The sequence below is a fragment of the Malus domestica genome, chromosome 16 (genome assembly GCF_042453785.1).
Source record: "Malus domestica chromosome 16, GDT2T_hap1".
Classification (NCBI taxonomy): Eukaryota; Viridiplantae; Streptophyta; class Magnoliopsida; order Rosales; family Rosaceae; genus Malus; species Malus domestica.
Window position 1 is genome coordinate 21852868 of NC_091676.1, and position 21921 is coordinate 21874788.

General features: G+C 37.0%; 1 protein-coding gene across 3 annotated transcripts; it reads right to left on the minus strand.

Moving 5' to 3' along the window:
- Nucleotides 1-364: 364 nt before the first annotated feature.
- On the minus strand, nt 365-4815 carry LOC103426059 (uncharacterized). 3 transcript variants are annotated; one of them, XM_029096434.2, is made up of 5 exons: nt 4435-4815; nt 1936-2748; nt 1146-1331; nt 884-1009; nt 365-727 (listed from the first exon to the last, which is right to left on the minus strand). In XM_029096434.2, the coding sequence occupies exons 1-5, from the start codon at nt 4477-4479 to the stop codon at nt 620-622; spliced, it is 1278 nt and encodes a 425-aa protein (XP_028952267.2). In that variant the 5' UTR covers nt 4480-4815; the 3' UTR covers nt 365-619. The 3 variants fall into 3 exon arrangements, with proteins under 3 accessions (XP_028952267.2, XP_028952268.2, XP_028952266.2); XM_029096435.2 differs by lacking the exon at nt 4435-4815 and adding an exon at nt 3096-3284; XM_029096433.2 differs by lacking the exon at nt 4435-4815 and adding an exon at nt 2850-3005.
- Nucleotides 4816-21921: the final 17106 nt, after the last annotated feature.

Below are 21921 nucleotides of genomic sequence, written 5' to 3' on the forward strand. Positions count from 1 at the left end.
AAAGGAAGAGCTAGGTTGGTTCCATGTAAAATTGAACCAATCAAAGGAATAAGATCAAAACTTAGGGGTTCATTTGATAATCATTTGGTTTTTGGTTTTCACATTTTGTGCTTGTGGGAATCAAACTCCTTCTCTATCCCTAACCCTATTTTGAGTCATGGGCCTTAAAGTTCTAAGAAACTTTAGACTCGATTGTTAAAAAATGCACTACAAGAACACAATCATTGAAATACTCAAGCACTACAAAGTTACTACTAAAAGTCCCGAGCCTTGTAGGTAGAACTTCAAAGTCCCTCGTTCAAACTCACCCTAAAGGTCTCTCGGGGTTCATAAAAATTTAAGTCTCTAAAGACTGAGGAAAAACTAGATACAATGGTTCCACTAGTACTCAAGTAAGATGACATGAAATGTACACCTTACAAGGTTTGAAGTTTGTACAAGAAATAGTATCACAAGACTTTACATTGTTAAGCACTTTCTCTATACTTTCCTCCTGACTCAATTATTTACATGAATAATAAATAATGACCCAATTATTCATATTTTTTATTAAACCATCACTGGTGGAAACAGGGTCCTGCAAAATTGGTAGGTTATTAATCTAGCACTATTATACTACTCAAATCCAGGACTGGATTGGGTAGCTGCATTTGAAAGAGTTCACTCCACTGATATGAGCAAAGATATCCGAAGAATCAGCCAAATCCTCTTCCTCTTTCACAGCTACCTGTAAGAATATATACTAATGTCAGATGACTGGAATACAATGGACAATGACAAGACTTTGAAAGGTGACAAGACGCCTAGGATAATATAATTCACAACATTTTGAGAATTGTTTCTTGCAAGATAGGGTATGTGTTAAAAGTGTACGAGGCATTACTTCATCGTCTTCATCATCTTCATGATTGCTTCCAGCAGATCTGTGGGTCTCTCCAAAGTCATCGTTCTTTGCAAATCTTCCTCGGACTCGAGGTCTGCTGTCAGCAAGTGTTTTGCGGCAGGCATACTGCATATTTGCTTGAACATTAGTGAGAGTTTAACCCTAATCCCTAATTGAAACGCACATAGTAACATACACGCACACATGCAAATATGAGTAAAGGCATATGCTTTTCACACATGTTTTTATAGAGAGAGAGAACCTTGATTTTCTTGGTGAAGTTCCTCTCATTCCTTTTCTTCATGTACCTGTGGATCTTTTCTTTCCTCTCTTCAACAGAGAGCTTGCCTACTTTAAAATTTGGGTCTTCGGCTATTGGAATCTCAGTTGGTAAAGAAGTAGAGTTCCCACCCCCACTCACCAGTTGCTGACTCTCAGCACTAAGTGCCTTTTGTAGAGATTAAAGGTGAAAATTACACCCAAAGAAAAAGTAGCAAAGAAAAATAACATTAGTCCCTTCTAGTGCACAAGAAAGAAAATATGTCCTTATTTCGATGCTAAGCGTGCTGATATTATCGGTTAATTTGAATGTGATACCACTTTTTCCAGTCTACATGCAGATGATGACAGTTCAGAAGAAACAGATAAGCAAGATGGTACTTCTGTAGCTGTGGCCCCTACGAGGGTTTACAACGCTAAGTTCCCATCAATTGACTTTAATGGCCAACTAAAGCTCATGAGAGAGACAGGACTAAAATGCAGAGAGGTTTTTTAAGAGGGCAAGGTTCTTCAAGTTCTTCAATTTTCAACAACTATTCACCACAATTGTTGAAAACTCAACAAATCAACTTGATATAGCAGGAGAAGGGTAAAGAGACTCCATATACCTTTTCTCTTCGTTCTATATGGTTTATCAAACTTCATTCTTGATTTTAGTTCGAAACTTCGAAACCAAACTAAACTGTTTGATGTGTTTCTTGTGAGAAATAAAATAGTTATTTCTTAAATTATCTCCTAGTATCTACCAAGAAGTTGCAAGCAGCGATTATTACCTGAAGCTCTTCGGGGTTAAAAACCCTCGATAATGAATCTGGAAAGAAAATTCCACCACTGTCTCCCTGATATTCCAAGTCTTTCTGTTGCAGTTCAGAAGCCATAAGAATGCTGCTGGTGAAAATTCCAGTACCGTCAGCTGATAATGCAGCAGGATTTATAGGCCCAGTAGGCATGTAGGGTCCCATAGGAGGACCGAGAAATGAACACGGAGGAGAAGAAGGGTTCAAAGGAACATAAGAAGGCACTGAAGACAAGCAATCCTCTTCAAAAACCGATGCTATTGGAGCTGTCATAAGAGTTGGTACAGGTTCGGCAGGGTACTGTGAAAATCCCTCAACAACAGGATCTGCTAATGGCATTTGAGAGAAATCAAATTGATCTTGCGGGTTTATGAGAAACGAAGGTACCGAAAAGGGTGGGGATGGAGAAAAATCAATGGAAGCTGATATATCATTGTCAATTTCCTCTTGGGAATCAAAGATTATGGAAAGGTTGCCACTATTGTTGTTGGTGGCATTAGTGGTGGTGGTTGCGGTGGTATGAACGCTGGCAGCAGTGGTGGTGGTGTTGGTGCTATTAGTTGTGGGGGTTTGGGAAATGTTTGCGTCAGTATTACCATTGTTGTCTGGGTAGATACAGAACGTGGTTTCTATATCTGGGGGTAGTGAAAGGTTTGTTGCAAAGGATGAATTTTCTTCGTAGCAGCAATTTGGAGAAGTGGTGACCTCGGAATTCTGTAGGGTCTCTTGGAATAGTTCCGGGTCGCAAAATTCAAATATTTGAGCGCTAATCTGGCTAGAAATTTCATCCTGCAAGCAAAACATCAGAGAACAATATTAAAAATATGATTATCTGACAAAAATCCACGTAAAAAACCCTTATCATCAACTATAAGATTGCAAAATAAAACCTTTTTGTTAAGTTCATCATTCATCATAATTTTTAACTTGTTAGACGAGATATTGATGTAGGCATGCTCCATCTTAGTACAGCAAATACATATCAACCTGCCTCACAGTAGAACTTTCCCTCAATCCCTCCCTCGGATTTTTTCTTTCAATATGCATAAAGCAAGCATGTAAAAAGTTAAAAATAAATAGAAAGAATAGGACAGTTTTCCAATTTTTTTTTTTTTATGTAGTTTCCGTGGACCAACCTGCCATGTATATATATGATTCATTGAGCACTTAAGTGTTCAAAAGAAGGATGGTTTTGGTGGTGGGTTTTTTTGTGCAAAGTAGAAAATGATGTGCATTTGTGCTACATGTGACATGTAGGATGAAAGTTGCCCAACTGCAGCTAGAAACTAAAGGAGTAAACTAAGAAGGAAGCTCATGGTATGTAAGTTTTGTTCAGTTTACAGAAACAACTCGGTCCGAACAAACAATCAGAATTTATAAGCAATTGGAAGAAAAGAAGCAATTATGTTATCCATGTGAAATGCTTGTCACACTAGGGCTCTCCTTTAACCATCTAAATACAAAAAGATTCAAGATTAGAAAAGCTTATAGGTGAAGCATAAAAAGCTAAATATTCCCATTCTATTCCAATACAAAAGTGGGAAATAACTAGTAAGCAACCCTAAGACAATGACAATTTTGTGCGTGTTATTGGCAACAAAGGTTGAAATAACTAGTAAGTCTATATAACCAGCTCGATGATTGTTAGCACAAAATTGATGAGATTTGCTTGTGCCATTTCTATTGACAGTAAAATGCCTTAACCCTACAAATTCTTTGGGAACAGAACTCTAGTAGCAGGTCCATATCGATACTATGAACGCACAGGATCAAAGTTTTGTATTTGCTTTAATTTTATTCCAACTAGTTGATCCAAAACTCAGAAGTACACGAGATGATGAATTTTGTGATTGTCAGAGATGTCGAAATCAAACAAGACATTCAAATTTGAATAATCCAAAATGCACACGCGACCGGGGAAGATAGAGATGCGAAAAGGATTGAGCAAAATGATGGTTACAGCACATAGCAGAAATCCCAGAAAGAGGTGAAAGTGAAAGGGAATGGATATGAAAATTCCTTGCTTCTGGACCCCTCAACCAATTGGCAAGAAATTTTGACCCAAACCAACTAAGAACATCAACATTGAACCCAACAAAGCATAAAAAACATGTAAAGAAGTAAAGAACAAATTGATTAGCATGCAATTATCTTTTAATCTACGACTAATTCAGAAAACCACATTTGCAGAAATAAATGTCAAAATAATTAAGAAATACTTTAATCTTTAGACTAATCCCGAACAACCCATTTGCCGAAAGACACTAATTTGCAGATTAAACACACACACATGTACGTGTGTGTGTATATATATGTATACATATACCTTAAAACTAATTCTGAAGACATTTCCACAGACACACTAATATGCAGATTACAAAGATACATGCATATAAACACCATTATCAATCAGAAATCACTATATGAATGCATGCATGCATGAACGGAGATTGAGATTAAAAAATGGGATTTAACCTGCGCCTGCTGTTGCTGCTGCTGCTGGGTCATATGCTGCAACATGATTTCCAAATCTCTCTCTCTATGCTTCGAAAGCTTAATCGAATTGGTTCGGTTGCTTAATTAAAAATTAGCAAAAGAATCAATGAGAGAAATATTGTAGGAATGCATTAATCAATATTTACATGCATAATTTGCTCCTCCTCACACGGACCCCTTGTGATCTCGATGGGATGAAACTATATACAGAAGGAGGAGCCAATGCAAAAAAAAAGTGCAAAACGCAAAACAGTTTTATTAAAATTAAATTAAATTAAATTAAATTAAAAAAAAGCTAATTAAGCAGCTAACAATATCAAACAGACAGGATAACGACAGAAGAAAAATAAATAGGGAAGGATGAGAAAAACAGATAGAAAGAGAGAGAGATGAGGAGGTTATAATGGAGAGAGAGAGAGTCAGCTAAGAAAATGGAGGGTGTGGGGTGGCTGGAAACTATAGTTATATACTGAAATATAAAACGATAGGGGTGTGTCCGTACTTAGCCGTCAAGGCTGGCACTGGTCAACCCGAGCTTCGCGGGGGATCGCAAGTTTCTGAGTCCGTACGTGCCGTGGCACTCTGGGTGAACACAACTGAAGGAGACGGGACACGTGGCCAACTGGGTCGTGAAGCTTCAGCAATGGCGGGTGACCTGGCTTCCTAATGGATTTTTTGTTTTAGCAGGTTATGGTTTTCTGATAACTTCCTTAACTCGCAACAGTTAGAGCAGGAATTGGCTGACCAAACCCTTTTGCCTTTGCCTTTTGCCCGATTCTTTGAACTGTTTGTTTTGTTATTTGGTAAGTCCCGATTCTTTGAAAGGTTTCGGTGAGATAATGAAACTATCATGAAAAATGGCAAACTTTGCTTCTCTTTTTGCTTTCTTTCTGTTTTCTTTTTGGCACATTTTATGGTTGAAATTCCTTGAATAGCCTTTTATGGATGGAATTGTTGTGTGCTGCAATGTTTTGGTTTTAGATGAGACTCAATGGCTGATTTGGTAAAACAATAATATTGGATCAACTCAGATTTTGAAATATTAATAACAGCTCATATATAATGCAATATTACACAATTTACTCAGATTAACTCAGATTTTGAAATATTAATAACAGCTCATATATAATGGTTGAAATTCCCCTCTTGTTTATTAATAAAAGGGAATTTTCGACACCAGTCAATCATGAGGAGAACTTGGACCAAAAGAATTAAGAAAGAGAATGAAAATGATTAGGAATACTAATGATTTGATTTGCAGTTACATTACATAGTAGATTATGGAATATAATCAACGGAAAATTATCGGAATTAAGAGTAATAATAATTTGGGAATTATGCGCAGTGGATAAGGATGTAGTTAATTATTCCAAAATATGTGAAAAACTGAGGAGTGTTCATATAGAACTAGCTTGAAGGGAAATATAACTAAAACAGTAAAGAACAATTATGGTTGATTAAGTCGTAGTCATTGACTGACTCGATCGTTTCGAAATGCTTCTGAATCTCATCTTCTGCATGGGATTGGGTGGGAGAATATGGGGCGGATGGCAACGTGCATTATCTTGAATTTAATTCTTATGCTCCATAATGCAGTCGTGCCTAACTGTTCATGATCAATGATGGGAGTCAAATTTAAGGTTAAGACAAGTTTAGGGTTTAGGAATTCCAGAAAGATGAGGCACTTTAGAAAATTCGAGATCCTTTTCAATGACAAAGTAATCTAATTTTTAGAAACCCTTAATTTGGTGCATTTTCTCTACTTTTTTCTTTTCTCATTGAGTGAAATAATCGAAAACTCATTTATACTAATAAAATATATGCAACAAAAAAAACATGACATTTATAACAAAAGAGATGGACCCACATACGATATGCTCTTTTTACTATCAAAACATATGACTTGCTGAGTGACAGAGATTAACCCATAAACATGTTAATTTTGATTCTTAGAAGTGTTGGCGAAACCACGAATTATTAGGGAGGAGTGAAATTTAAAAGGGTAAAAGGTTCAACAAAAATATAGACGACCAAATCCTAAACATCAAGCTAATCATTCAAATGACATGTTTACAAATGCGTAATCCAATAATACTACAATTTGTACATCTCAAACACAAACACAAATAATAACGACCTTGAACCAAAAGAACAAGATCATGAAAGTGGAGCTAAACATAATGCATAAACCCTAGAGCTAACACATGGACTTTTATCCACAAGTGATGAGAATGCGCTCATTAAAGTGGCAAGACCATATCTGCTCCACGCGTAGTTCAACCTTCAAGAAAAACTGAGCAGTTGAATGCAACCTTATCAAGCTCTCCTCCCCATAGTGAGGAGAAAAGTTAAAGGTATTAAAGAAATGATTAATTACTAGATCTTATCTTTATGTTTTCCTAATTGAAGATCAACTCAATCAAGCAAGTAATCACAATCACATATAATCAAGAATATTACAAGATAATCCCAAGATATTAAGTAATTAAGTAAATCTTCGGGATAATTCTTTCCTCCTCCACCTACGGATGACACACATTGGGCAATCGAATGTCGACGCATAGCATGGCATACCCTACAAATGTGGATGGCCCTAGCTCCTATAAATACTCCATTCTCCATAAAATTTTAGTGAACTTTTTCTATGCAATTAAGCTCTAAAATTCTCTTTTCAGAGAAACTGACTTAAGCATTGGAGATTCGTGGCCAAGCCCCCTCCCCCATCCCCCCAACTTCTAGGGCGCGTGGCTTTGATCTTTAATCAAAGATATTTATTTGTTTTGTAGGTACAAATTCGTCAAGACTAAAGATGATAGATTTTTGCTACCACAAAATAGTGCTTTCATTGAGAGCCCGATTTAATTCTTGAAGAAAGCTCTCGCAATTCCTTTTAGAATTTTCCATTACGTTAAATTTCTCGTACGATCCTAGTCACTGAACTTTTTTAAAGTTTTTTTATCAGTTCGTTGAGAAAGGATACAATGGTAGGATATTATGAAAGCACGATGAACAACACTCTTTACTTACCTAGGTTTTCACCAATCGATGGAAGCATGGTTGCCACAGCATCAGCAGCCCACTCTACAATTCAATGAGGCCTGATCATTTAGAGATGACTAGGAGGCATGAATGAGCATTAGTCCATAGTCAAGGCTTGCCTTTGACGCGCTTGCCATCCAGTCTAATCGTGTTGGCCATGCTTAACAAGCAGATGCTGCAGCCAGAGCCAAGGCACAAGCCCATATAGGTCATTGTCATTGTCAATCCATGCTGGTACAAATTCAAGAGCCCACGCTAGCAGCTGCAGCAAACCTTGCAACCTAGACGAGGTCCAAAACCCAAAGAAATGCAACTAGCACTGACTTTAACAGGCTCAACCTATATTGCATGAAGTTCATATCACACGAAGCCTAGCATGCATGCCTCTAGTCAACAAAGGTAAAGTTAACCTAGATGCGTACTCGCGTGCTTGCACCAGATCTGCGCCCCACTGCCCAAACAGGCCTTTGGATCGGTTTACCCGAATTGCTGGCCAGTCGCCACACTAGTTCTGGTTCAGACTGGACCGATCGGTCCATTGGCGACAATTCTGATTCATTTTTCGGTGATCCCAACCTGTTTTCCAGCGATCTAGATCGAATTATATGCCCAATGTCCACTACCCTTCCACCATTCACACAAATGCTTATTAGACGAGCTCCTTCATTCCAAATGGTGACTACACCTTTCCCGGCAAGTTACTGACTTGACCAGTGCCCTCACGAGACATGTGTTGTATTAAATTCTTCTTTTTCTTTCTCCTTTATTTTCAATTTTGCCTTTTTCTTCTAATTTAACTATAAAAAAAAAGTTACCTCTGGTAAATTTGAACCAAAAATCTTTTTCATGTTGCTTTTGTTGTGAAACTAATTATTGGGAGAAGGTAAAAAGATGGCCACTAGAGAAGAGAGAAATAGTGGAGGGGCTAGAGGAATTTTGTGTGTAATCCCTTGTGCCTAGTGCATTTATTTGTACTAATTATGATGAGCTTCGTTGCCTACAAGTAATTAAAGTTCTAAAGGAAAATGATATTCTAGATCCTATAGGATTCCTACTTCTAGTTTACACAATCACACTAGCTATAAAATCATATTCACTACACTCACCCTTGGGTGTGTACAACTTAAGTATCGCATCATGTCTTCATGATTAGCACATGGCAATTGTTGTCGTCAATTCTCGACAAGCACAAACAATGTATATGTGAGTCTCTAAGTAGGGATGCATGTAGAAGTATATTATCACCAAAACCTGGCTACAGTAAACTCAGTGGGACATACCTGTAGTCTAGGGAGAAAAATTTGAGTTGATTGAGGATGTCGATGTTTCACATCTTTAGGATGATCATTAACATAAACAAGGGTAGAACCAGCCCAATGTTGGTGGCTTATCAAAACCGCGTCAGGTTCGTGAATATCCAATGGCAAAAGTGCTCCTGTTTGTAGGAAAAAAAAGTAGATTAAGGTCATGCGATTATACTTTAAGATACTGTCCCCAAGTTCGACAAAACTCCCACTAAGAACTATAAACATTTCAAATGAGATAGGTCATGCTATCCAATAACTTAGGAAGTTTTTGGTAGTAAACATCGACAACGACTTTGTGAAAAGATCATCGAGGTGGACTGAATCTGCTTGACTTCAATCTTCTAATGCTTTGTAGATGAGTGAAGGACTTCAGCGTGCAATATGCTTGGTGTTGACTTTTTGGATCGTCTATTTGCTACAAGTGACATTATATTCGTGGATCGTTGTAGGAATCCAACAATAGATGAAAATCCGTAAGTGCTTTGAATATGCTCAACAAGAGCTCTTAACCATGTCTCTCACGTGTAGCATAGTGAGGTGTGGTAAGCTTGGCATGAATCGAAGACATTGCAACTGGTAATGTGGACCTCTAAGATATTGTGGTATTCCCTAATAGTAAAGACATAACCATTTGGGAATGTGCCTTGTGCAGGTATGATAAGGAACTGGTGCTAGCATAGCAAACAAAGCAAGCTTCATTTTAAGGATTAGGTGTGTTGGATCAGCTGGAGATGAACAAGGATAAGCCAAATCCATAGTACCTTTTAGGTAGCGGAATAACGACTTTAATGTCAATTCAGTGGGAGCGCGTAGGTGCAGTGTTGTATCTTTACCAATAAATCAACAATGAATGAGATGTTTTGCCTAATGTAATGAGCTAAGAACAAACAAAAATTGAACTTAAATAAGGAACTTTGGGTTCCAAAACCTCCACAAGGTCTCATTTGTATCTAACATATGGTTGATCATGGTATACCTAAAGGCAACACCTTTTAAGTGTGGTTTGACAGGTGAACTAGAAACCTATCAGAACAATGCTTAAACTTCAAGTCAAGACATGAATGATTTTTTCTAAGATACTTCATCTCAAATTTCTACTTAATGTGTGAGATAGTTTATCAAACTCTTCTGGAGTGTTAGTGAGATTCATGTCATCGACATAGACTACAACTCTAGCAAATTCGAAATACTTCTTAGTTAACATGCATGGGACATAGTTTATTCACATATCCATGACTAATTAAATAATCACTTAGATGATCTACTTGGATTGTTTCAATCCGTAAAGTGAACACCTCATTTAAATTGAGAGAGTATTCTGTGGTTTGAAACTATTTGAACCAGTCCATGTAATTCTTCGAAAACTTACATGTAAATCTCATTTTGGTCATGTCCTCATCATATATATCATCACCGAACCTAGATAAATGCAAAGCACAAAATTAACCATCTTATAAATGAATATAGCTATCACAAAACTTGAAACTAAAAGTGCCTCACACCTCCGTCTTCTTATTCCAAAGTCAGTGCAAAAGCTAAACCAACTCCACTAGCATCCAAAAATTAGTCTTCATGTATACCAAGTTTATCAATTTGAATATATAATTTTCTCTTTCAAATTTCATACAAATAGAAACATGCCTCATGCACATGTTCAACAAAAGTGGAATTGATCCTTCCTCAATTTATCTTTTTCATCATGTCAATGTGGTCGACAATGAATGCTTAATTATGTTGTTCTTTGGTTTTTTGCATCCTTCTAGAGCTCTCCATTTTCTGGTTTTGGAAAAATTCTGCAGCTTGAAGTGATTTTGATTGTGTCATATATTTTTGTGTACGTATAGATTTTCCTTGGAATCTATGATTTGGTTTTCGATATTTCACTGAAGAGTTACGTATTATAGCAACTCATCACCGAAAACATTTGAAACAAATTCTCTGTTGAATGGGTACGGAAGAGTACAGTGAGCACTCTGTTTGGGCTGGATCCGTCCCTTGCACAGCTCCTCGGGGTCTTGCTTGTCGGGCAAGGTTTGCTGCTTGGTGTGCTGCAATATAAGTTTACTATTAGTTTGAATGGTACCTTTGTGGGGCCTTTGTTAGGCTTTAAGGCTCACAATCAAAACTAATATGGATCAAAGCGTGCCACTGTTATCTTTGTATAACATATTGTTCTTTTTTGGTCATTAACTGGGTTGATTACTTGCGCCATAAGTTACTTGGACTTCTTGATCTTACTGGATTGTTACAGATGAGTTAAGTCTGTATAAAGTTCTTTTCTTACCTTATAAACAAGGACTTTTACTCATAATATTATATGTCCAGATAAATGGAGTTCAGGGCCCTTCCAACCATTTCTTTGATTACAGTTAACACTAAAGAAGCAAGGTTAATTAGTTTAGCTCAAATGAACTTTGAAAAACAGTTGAAACTGGTTTAAAACACAAAGAAAGATGCATTAAACAACATATATACTTTATGTAAGCACAAATAAAAGAGATTCAGGCAAGATTTATAACCTTGTCAGGCAAGATTCAACTTCTTGCAACCACTTCTCTTTGTGTCTTACAAGGGTTGTAATCTTTAGGGAATGAAAGGTAAAATGAGTTTACAAAAGGGATTCGATACTACAACGCTGGGGAAAAGTAGCAGAGCTTCTAAAACTTGACAAAAGATGACTTTCTATGGTGAATCTATTACTAAAAGAGCAGAGTTTGGACAAACTAAAGCTTTCTGGTTTCTAACTTGTCTGAGAGCAAAGTGGGATGTTTTTTAATTGATTGGTTGAGTCCTTGTCTCTGGTAGCCCTTGCTGCTTTTATAGACTTTTTAGCCCGACTGTCCAAGCTTTGCCTTTTGGTGATGGCCTCCGGAACGTGGTGGATCACCATTTATTTACCTATTCATGCCCTCGAGAGTACTTTTTACTGGGGTGAGTTGCCTTTATGAGTCTCTCATAGGCCTATTGCCTATTCCTTGGCAAAAATGATTTTTAATTCCTCTTGGGTTGTCGACTTGTCCTAGCCCAATTCTCCCTTTGCTTTTTGTATTCTTGGGCCTCCATTCTCACTAAGCTCGTCGTTAAATATCCACTCAAACAGTGCCCCTTTAATCATTGTCAAGTCTGCTAATCAAGACATTGATAATGATTAAAATAAATTGCATGTTGAAACTAGGTATTAGCACCACTTAATTACTCGTTTTAAACAACCCTTTTCCCTAACCCACGATTTCCAAAGTTAAATGCTCTAAGCTTCCCAAATCTCTTGAATTTTTAGCCCTTCCTTGCCTTAATTTCCAGCCACTCTTTTACTATTTTCTCTCGAACTCAACAATGGCCCCCAAATAGCGCCTATATGCAATTTTAGAGAAGGAATCGTCACTCTGCTCTGTTAGGTCAATGGCCTTCATCGCCCTCGGGCTGGCCTCAATCTGTCCATTTTCTTCAAGAAAGAGGGCGTACACTCACTAGGGCCTTCTTGGATTGCCCAAGTCCCTATTGCAGTGGAGAATAACATGCCTATTGCCAACTGGTTCACTCCCAATCCTTACACTGTCGAAGTTGGAATTTCTGCCTCCAAGTGGTCCACTTTCAAGATGGGTTTTCCCTTACTGAAGAATGAAGCTTGGTCTAAGTAGGTGGATGGATTAAAGCCTATCTGGAAGCAAAAATGGATGGCAAATGGAATCTATAAGCTCATTATGATGTCTAAAACCACAATCCCCATTGATAGAGATTTTTTCACCTGCAAAAGTAGGGTTAAAACACTTAAAATACTTGCAAGAGTACAAGGTAATTGTAGTATAGATGGCTTTAGTAAGGTTGTTCTCCACATGGATTGAATGAATAATTTGTATTAAATCAAATCTTAATTAATTACTTAAAACAAAGTTTGAGAAAAAAGTCAATTTTTTAATTTCAAATAATAAAAATGAATTTAATAGAAAATAATTAAATAAAGTGATAAAATAAAATAAACTAAAAGAAAATAGATTTTGAAAATTAAATTGTAAAAGCCTAAGGTTCCGCCGTCACCTTAACAATCCTATGTAGTTCTTCCAATTACGTATGAATTACACATGCATATTTTGAAGGTTAGGTTTTCGTAATATATGCCTACTTGGACCCCCAACATAGAGCATATATCAAACATGCAATCCGTCTATGGTATTCAGATCAAATCTAAACATGCATGACTCATTAAGCTTGTGAAACCTTTTGAAAAATCATACGACCCTTAAGACGTGATATTCATCCTAAGTGAACTTGCACATATTAATCACAAGAAGCCTTCGTCAATTTCAGGGACCGACCTCTGACCAAAATTGCATCAATTTACTTTTTCTAAAGATCCTAATGGTAGCTAAGCATTAAGACAATTAGATAGTTTAAACAGTGATTAATAATTCAAAACTTGCATGCATAATATTATAAGAAAATTGAAAAGAAACTACATATTCTTGCTAAGGCTCGTGGCCTCGCCCTAGCAAATGGAAATTAGTTATTAACAATCATAAAACAAAATATTAATAAAAACAATGATAGAAACACTTTGAAAATAAACTTGAATCCAGAAGCTCTCTAAAGTGTGCGTGCGTTCTCTTCTTTCCCTATCTTCTCTAAAAAAGCCCTAATGGCTGAAAAGCCTTATTTATACTACTAGAAAATAAAACCCTACCTAGAAAAGGTCTTAGAATAAAACTAGGAAACCAAATAAATTAAAATAAATTAGGAAACATAATCCTAAATCGACTAGTAAAATTTGCCCAAAACCTGCATAGTCTCAAAATAGCCACGTTTCTGGATCTTCAGGCTCCAAAACAGGCCCCAAATGGTTAAAATTAAAGCTTGAGATGTCCCGAACATTATTGTAGAAGGCCTCGAACCCAAAAAACATCATCTTGGATGCCAAAAAGCCCAAAGAAACCCAAAACGTTACTTTGACAGCACTGCGCGCTGCTCCTTTATTTCATCGCCATAAATAAACCGCTCGGTATAAAATTATGAAACTTTGAACAATCAATTCAACAGACTCACGAACATCCTCCAATTGGAATCACTCCAAAATTCATCCGTTTGACTACTTTTTGCTCCAGAGGAAGTCGAATGTCCTACATTAAGATTATAAACAAAGTATCAAAATTCTCACAAAATAACCAATAAATTAATACTAAGAATATGGTAAAATATATAGTATAAAATCAACTCATCAGAATACCCTCAAGCAAAATAAAACTAGAAAACAAAAATAAAAACTAACAAACTAGAAACTTAACTAAGACAAATTTTCACCTTCAAGTCCCAAGCCATAGAAAATGTTAAAAATTAGAACATCTTTCCAAAAGTTCCAACTAATCCCACCACAAAGTCTAAGCCATTCACAATCAATTAGAAAAGAATTTATGAACTTCCTTTGGTGTAAAGTGAACCAACATGGTTAAAGAGACTCGACTAAAACCCTTACCTCTTGTCCATTTATTGCACACATACTGAATTCAAATATAACTTCTTCTTTTTTCAGTAACAGTAGTGGTCGTGCAATGTCGGTTCACTTAACTTTTCAATCCAACCCATGTAGCAAGCTTTAGGTCAATGACTCCCAAGCCACAAGGGCTTTAATGCACTAGGTGTAGAACACTCCTAAATACTTACTAACTCGAGCTGAAAAGGCTACGAAACCAACTAACCACCCTGCCCCATGCCAAGACTCTACCATTTGATGCGAGAATCATTACTGATCAGGCAGGACTAGCCCGGTTACTAAGCAAAGTCTCGGGTGGAACAATTATTACTTTATTTATAACACATACTAAACTTTACTTTACTTTACTTAGAATAACAATTAAAATACGCTTAGACAAAAAGTAAGTGTTCTATCTCACTCCCCACAAACCATGTTGGTGTGAATATGCAAATTTTCAAAGTATAACTCATGAATTAGTGTCTAAGCAACGATAAATAGAAAAGACTCTATTATGGGATTAACCTTCACCATGTCCATTTGTTCTAACGTTTAAAATAATCTATGGATATTAACTTCAAAAGAATGAAAATTTCATTTGACTCAAAAATTAAAATTTAAAAATTAAAAATCTAAAATCTAAAATTTATTATTTTCCACCCCCAAACTTAAATCACACATTGTCCTCAAGATGTGGAAAATATATAAAATATAAAAGACAACAAAACACGACAACTAAACCTGAACTAAACATAAATAATTAAAAGACACAAAAGAAAAACAGCAAAAACAACAAAAGGAAAGGTAACAAAATAAATAAATAGTACAGAAAGGAAAAGAGTGCACCTGGTGTGAATATGGGCCTGAGGCATGGAACTTAAGTAATGATAGGAAGGGATCCAAGGTCTTGAGGAGCAATGCATTGGGCCATGGAAAACCAAGTAAAGATATGAAGAATGGCCCACGAAAATAGAAACAAGGCAACCCATTTTGCTCCCCTCCACTCGTTTCTCATTTTCTCGAACACCCGCCTTGCATTTATCTCGGTTCTCTCATCCACAACACAAACAAACACCCTCTAGTTCTTCCGGGAGTCCTATCTCCTTTATTTGTTCATTGATCTCAAGGAAAAGGTGGAGATCCACCCCTAAACTTCCGATCTTGGTGTCGACACACTCAGAGGTAAAAATTGTCATTCTCTAAATTCAATTTCAAGTCCAAAGCTTAGATTAAGGAAAATTAGAGGACGAGTGTCTGATGTATGTGTGCTCCTAATGTAGGAGCTGCAAAATGCCGATCTATCATAGCAAACAACGGTAAATGTCTGTAGCCTTTCTGATCTACAACGGAAAGGTATACATCTGTATCCCTTCAACTCCTATTTGTGTGTCATGTATGAATATGATTTTCGTTTGCTCACAATTGTCTTCTATGTTTGTGTATGTCTCCATTGATATATGTTGAGCAAAAATATATGCATATAAATGGTCCTGATAACTCTTCTTCTTTGTGCTGCTTGGATCCCTACCCCCAAACTTCAATGTAATTATTGAATCAAGTGTGAGAGAGTCAGGAGTGAAAGGGGTCTGGTCTTCTCAGAATCCCCACTGTGAGTATCCCTGGACCTTATCCTGTGCTCCTTTTGTATCTTATGCTTGCATTTGTGTTAAATTTGACTCCCATGAATATTATTATAAATGTGATGATTTTGTTGTGATGAATGCATACTGAAATGAATGGATGAATGTATAAATCCACGAGTAGTTGAGATTAGAACGAATCAGTTCCGAATGCAACATGCAATCACAAATAAAAAACCTAATTAGATAAGTAAAGAAAAATAACAAGAATTAAAAATTGCAATTTTTTTTCTTTTTAATTTTCTGATTTTTTTTTAATTTTTTGTGATTTTTGTAATTAGGAATAAAAACAAGAAAATAAAATAAATGAAATAAAAAGAAAAGAGTTAGAAAAATTGGGTTGCCTCCCAATTAGCGCTTTTGTTAATGTTTATAGCTAGACATAGAGGAAGAAACTGATGATCACTTCACTTGTTCCCTTAGAGTCAACCACTCCATAGCAGCATCACAGGGCAAAAGTAGGTACATAATGAGATGTTGTTTATCAATTATGCGTTTCAGGTGAGTGTTTGAATCCTTCATAGTTGGCCTTCTATGTGAATGAATCTTTATAGTCAAATAGGACCATTTCCAATAAGGCTTGTGTCTCTAATAGCTGACTTAAACCTTGTATTTAACACCCACAATTTATGGACAAGCTGAAGTTCTTAACGAAGAAAAGGGTTGCCATTAAACTTTTTCTTCATTCCCATGTAGAACTTATCCTATTCGTATGACTCACCTTGAATTTCTTTGAGTTTGATTGGTTGTGTAGGTGCACTGTCTGTTACAATAGCAAAAATTATTTTATCTTTAGCTATTTGCCCTGTATCAAAATTTGGTAGATTTGTCAAGTGATGGTCATGTGTTGGATCAGATTTTGAATTTGTATGAATAACCCCTTCAAACATGTCAATTTCAATGCATTCATGCAGCTCAGTGGGTTACCTTATAGTCTCGGGATAGTGTATGCGTGGTGTAATGACTTAGGTAGGAATAGAAGGAGAAATTTCAAGGTCATGAGGGGCTGTTTCTTTCCTTTGGCATGATTCACTGGCTGTTGGCTCTTGAGGTTTAGTTTCATGCTGACTTGGAAAATCGGCGCTCTCATTTCATGTCCATTGATGGATCAGTTGCCCAACTTGTTGCTCTAGATTTTTTATTGAAACACTAATAATATGAAATCCTCCATTACTTCTTTCAATGTACAATTGAGTTGATTCCAACAATTTGGACAGTTTATCCTCCACCGAAAGCTTATGTGGAACATTAAGCTGCTAAAAAAGTTGCTCAAGATGCTTTTTCAACTTTGAATTGTAGGATTCTGAACAAGGGTTGTTCCAATGCCTTTTTGAGTCGTTCCTCATATTAATATGTGTCTCAACATATGCTGGAGAATATTCTCTCTCAGAACATTGCAAAATACCATGGGTATTTGAATTGCAAAGAGCACAAATTGTAGACTTAAATCCATAATAACCCGTTTCTGCTAATTAACCCAAATAGGTGGTCCACCTGGTGTTATATTGAATTTAGGGGAAAGTGCAAATTCCATCATTGCACTACTAAAAAAGAAACAAATTGTAACCTACAAAAACAAAATAAGCAATTAAATAAAAAGATACATACAATAATAATTAACTAAGAGTTGATAAACAAAAATTATTTAAAACAATTCCCGGCAGAGTTGCCAATTTCTTGATAGAGATTTTTCCACTTGCAAAAGTAGGGATAAAACACTTAAAATACTTGCAAGGGTACAAGGTAATTATATTATAGATGACTCTAGTAAGGTCGTTCTCCACATGGATTGAATGAATAATTTGTATCAAATCAAATCTTAATTAATTACTTAAAACAAAGTTTGAGAAAAAAGTTGATTTTTTTTATTTCAAATAATAAAAACGAATTTAATAGAAAATAATTAAATAAGGTGATAAAATAAAATAAACTAAAAGAAAATAGTTTTTGAAAATTAAATTGAAAAAGCCTAGGGTTCTGCCGTCATCTTAACAATCCTATGTAGTTCTTCCAATTACGTATGAATTACACATGCATATTTTGAAGGTTAGGTTTTCCTAATATATGCCTACTTGGACCCCCAACATAGAACGTATATCAAACATGCACTCCGTCTGTGGTATTCAGATCAAATCTAAACATGCATGACTCTTTAAGCTTTGTGAAACCTTTTGAAAAACCATACAACCCTTAAGACGTGATATTCATCATAAGTGAACTTGCACATATTAATCACAAGAAGCCTTCGTCAATTCCAGGGACCGACCTCCGACCAAAATTGCATCAATTTACTTTTCTAAAGATCCTAATGGTAACTAAGCATTAAAACAATTAGATAGTTTAAACTGGTGATTAATAATTCAAAACTTGCATGCATAATATTATAAGCAAATTGAAAAGAAACTACATATTCATACTAAGGCTCGTGGCCTTGCCCTAGCAAATGGAAATTAGTTATTAACAATCATAAAACAAAATATTAATAAAAATAATGATAGAAAACACCTTGAAAATAAACTTGAATCCAAAAGCTCTCTAAACTGTGCGTGCATTCTCCTCTTTCCCCTGTCTTCTCTAAAAAACCGTAATGGCTAAAACGCCTTATTTATACTACTAGAAAATAAAACCCTACCTAGAAAAGGTCTTAGAATAAAACTAGGAAACCAAATAAAGTAAAATAAATTAGGAAACATAATCCTAAATTGACTAGTAAAATTCGCCCAAAATATGCATAGTCTAAAAACATCAATGTTTATGGATCATCAAGGCTCCAAAACAAGCCCAAAATGGCTAGAATTAAAGCTTGAGATGTCCCAAACATAATTGTAGAAGGCCTCCTAAGCCCAAAGAAGCCCAAAACGTCACTTTGACAGCACTGCACTCTGCTAATTTATTTCATCGCCATAAATAAACCACTCGCTATAAAATTATGAAACTTTGATATGATCAATTCAACAAACTCACAGACATCCTCCAATTGGAATCACTCCAAAATTCATCTGTTTGACTACTTTTTTCTTCAGAGGAAGTCGAATGTCCTACATTAAGAATATAAACAAAGTATCAAAATTCTTACAAAATAACCAATAAATTAATACTAAGAATAGAGTAAAATATATTGTATAAAATCAACTCATCACCCATCAAGCACGAGCTTCTCTCAACAGCTCTTCTTTTTTGGAACACAGGGACAAACACTTTCGATTTCAGAGTGGGCTCTATGACTCCCACCATTCTGGATATGACTCATGTTTTTGGTCTAAGGCCATCAGATAGATGTGTAGACATTACACATGACTAGTCATCCCCCTTCCATCATGCTGCTAAAGGCTCAGATGCCTCTCAGTCCATCACTAGCTTAGAGTACAACCCCTACCTTCAAGAGCTATGAGACCTCCTTTGCAGGCTTCATTCCATTTGTCAAGAAGATGTTCAGCCTGCTTTCTCCCACTGCTGACCTAGCTCAGGAACACATGTACTTTCTTCTCTATTGGTTAAATAAGCATATGTTCCCCAATAAATCCAAATGAGTGAAGCTGGAGTAGATCCTTCTGGTGGAGGCGCTGCATTCATTCGATGATGTTGCCACCGATCCCTTCATCCTGACACATCTTTATCATCTTCTTTACGAGATAACAAGGGACCAGTCTTTCGAGGCCAATGTTAATGGAGCTACCTAGATGATACAGCTCTAGCTTCAATGGTACTTCTTAGAGTTTCGAGCTGCCAACTTGGAATTCCTAAAAGGAGTATCTCATGCCCGAATCTTAGCAGAGGCGCCATCCACTTATCACTTTACCTTAGCCTGCCTCTACTTCTTCAGAATCTGTAGGACTCAGGTTGATTTGGAGTGGGGTGCCTCTGTGCTCAAGAGGTTCCACTGGTTCTCGGACAACCTCTTCCAGAATTCCTTTGGGGAGGATGCCAGCTGCTTCTGCAAGGAGAAATTTATTAGCTGCATCCAGCAGAAAGACTTAGCTTGGAAAGTCTGAAGTGACTGAGAGGGCTACGAATGCGGGCTAGAGGTCTACCACCCCAATTTATGTGGTAGGTAACTGGGGTTTAGGCACGCGATCTTAGTCCCCTTCTTCGACTATGTCCAGTGTAAAACTTCCTATCACCTTTGCTATTCATCTGAGGCTACATTTCGGGCCAGCAGGCGTAACTTGGAAGTGATGAGCAAGATAGCTCACAAGCTTGCAACCCTCAATTTCGAGTGTACATCTCTATTCATCACTTAGTGGGAAGCCAAGTGGTTTAGGAAGTATGATGGTGATCTCAGAGAAGCCTATGATAGGATCTTCGGGTAGGTTTTCTTCAAGTTTATTCCCAAGAAAGAAGAATTTGAAAGTTGGAAGGAGGTCATCAACCAGAAAAACCAACTTCTGATCATAGGTAACCTATATTGCTGCCTTTTTCTTTACTTTATATTTTCAAAACTTGTGATTGCTAATTCTTTTCTTAATCTTACAGCCCAAGGTAATCTTGATAAAGTTGTTGTCGGGCCAGAAGAAGAGGTTGTTGATGCCTTGGTTCTTTAGGAAGTGGCTGCAGAAGCAGCTAGGCAAGAAACAGGCTCTAGCCATGTTCTTGAGGATGTTGGGGACATTTCTGTAATGTTTAGGGAGTTAGAGATAGAAGTTGGGCCCAAAGCAGAAACCAGGGTTCCTCGTCGTGCAAGGTCTGTTGCTGTGGAATCTTTTGACTCTGAGCTCGAGGTGAGGCCCCAAGCTAGACTCAAGGCCCCAAGCTAGACTCAATCTCCCTACTTCAAAAGCCACTCCCACTAAGAAAAGAACCAGGTCTCAGACCTCTCAAGCCTTGAGATTTCTTCCTGCCATTCCAACTGAAGCGGGCAGGAAAAAAAAGAAGTATGCTAGTAACTGATCCAAACTTGATTTTCTTTGTTTAATTTTATCTCCTTAAATTTTGAGCTAATCCTGTATTTTCTTGTAATTAGGACCTTTTATCTACAAAAAGCTTGATCCTTCTCCTCAGGAGATGCCAACAAGTGAGGAAAGCCAGCAAAATGATAAGGACGTCCTTGCCAAGATTTTGTCCATTGAAGCTGATGTTTGTCCATCCACTTTCCTTCCCACGGATCTATCAGTGATCCACCTTTACTGCGTAGAGCACACCAACATAAAACCATGCAGAGCCATAAAACATCATCTTTACAGATCAAGACCCAAATACATCCCCGACTCAGTTTTACCTTCGTTGTGCATTACTTACAACACCCGATATTGTAAAAATCATCATTTCTATAGGGATGAGTGCTTATACCTTCCAAATCGATAGATCATGGCCTTTGTGATGCGTCCTGCCTTTTGTCCAGTGGATCTCCAGTTTGAGCATTCTTTCTCTCGGATCTGTCATGGATCCGAGTGTTTCTGCACAAAGACCACACCATTATAATTACATGTAGCGATAATGCAGCCACTAGATTGGGGTTCATCACTGACAGCGAACAAGATTTTACCTTTGCAATACCCGAATCTGCATAATTTTCGTTGTTTTATCCTTTCCTTTGCCATGTTCAGCTTCTAGTTCGTGGATTTTTGCACTCCAACGACATACACAGAACAATCAAATGCATCAATCACATACATTTTCATTTTACTCTTGGTGATGAAGTTAGCAGAAATGGAGCTACATATTTACATTTGAACGAACAAAATGAGAGATGGCATGGTTGAGTTTTTACCTACAGAGGGAGGATTTTTGGACGAACGATTTTAGATCTGCTCGTTTGGGTATCAATGTTGCGGATCAGAGCACTCTCATAGAGGAATCAGACATGCATGTTTCGCTCCACCATGGATGGGTTCGAGAGACACAGGGTATGTATGTTGCTTGGCTCTTATATGAAGAGGGGTGCCAAACTAAGAAGACAATGGGAGGTTTGAAATGATGAGAGGGCTACGAGGATTGAGAAAAATGAGAGAGAAGGAAAGCTAATTTTCATTTTAGAGCGATATGGGGTCTGAGTGAAACAAAGAGGGAGGGCTGAGAAAAT

Coding starts and splice junctions, on each gene's coding strand:
- LOC103426059 (XM_029096433.2), bottom strand. CDS start 2,921: ATGGAGCATGCCTACATCAATATCTCGTCTAACAAGTTAAAAATTATG. Junction 2,749..2,849: donor ATGATGAACTTAACAAAAAG/GTTTTATTTTGC, acceptor TTTTGCTTGCAG/GATGAAATTTCTAGCCAGAT. Junction 728..883: donor AAGATGATGAAGACGATGAA/GTAATGCCTCGT, acceptor ATATTCTTACAG/GTAGCTGTGAAAGAGGAAGA.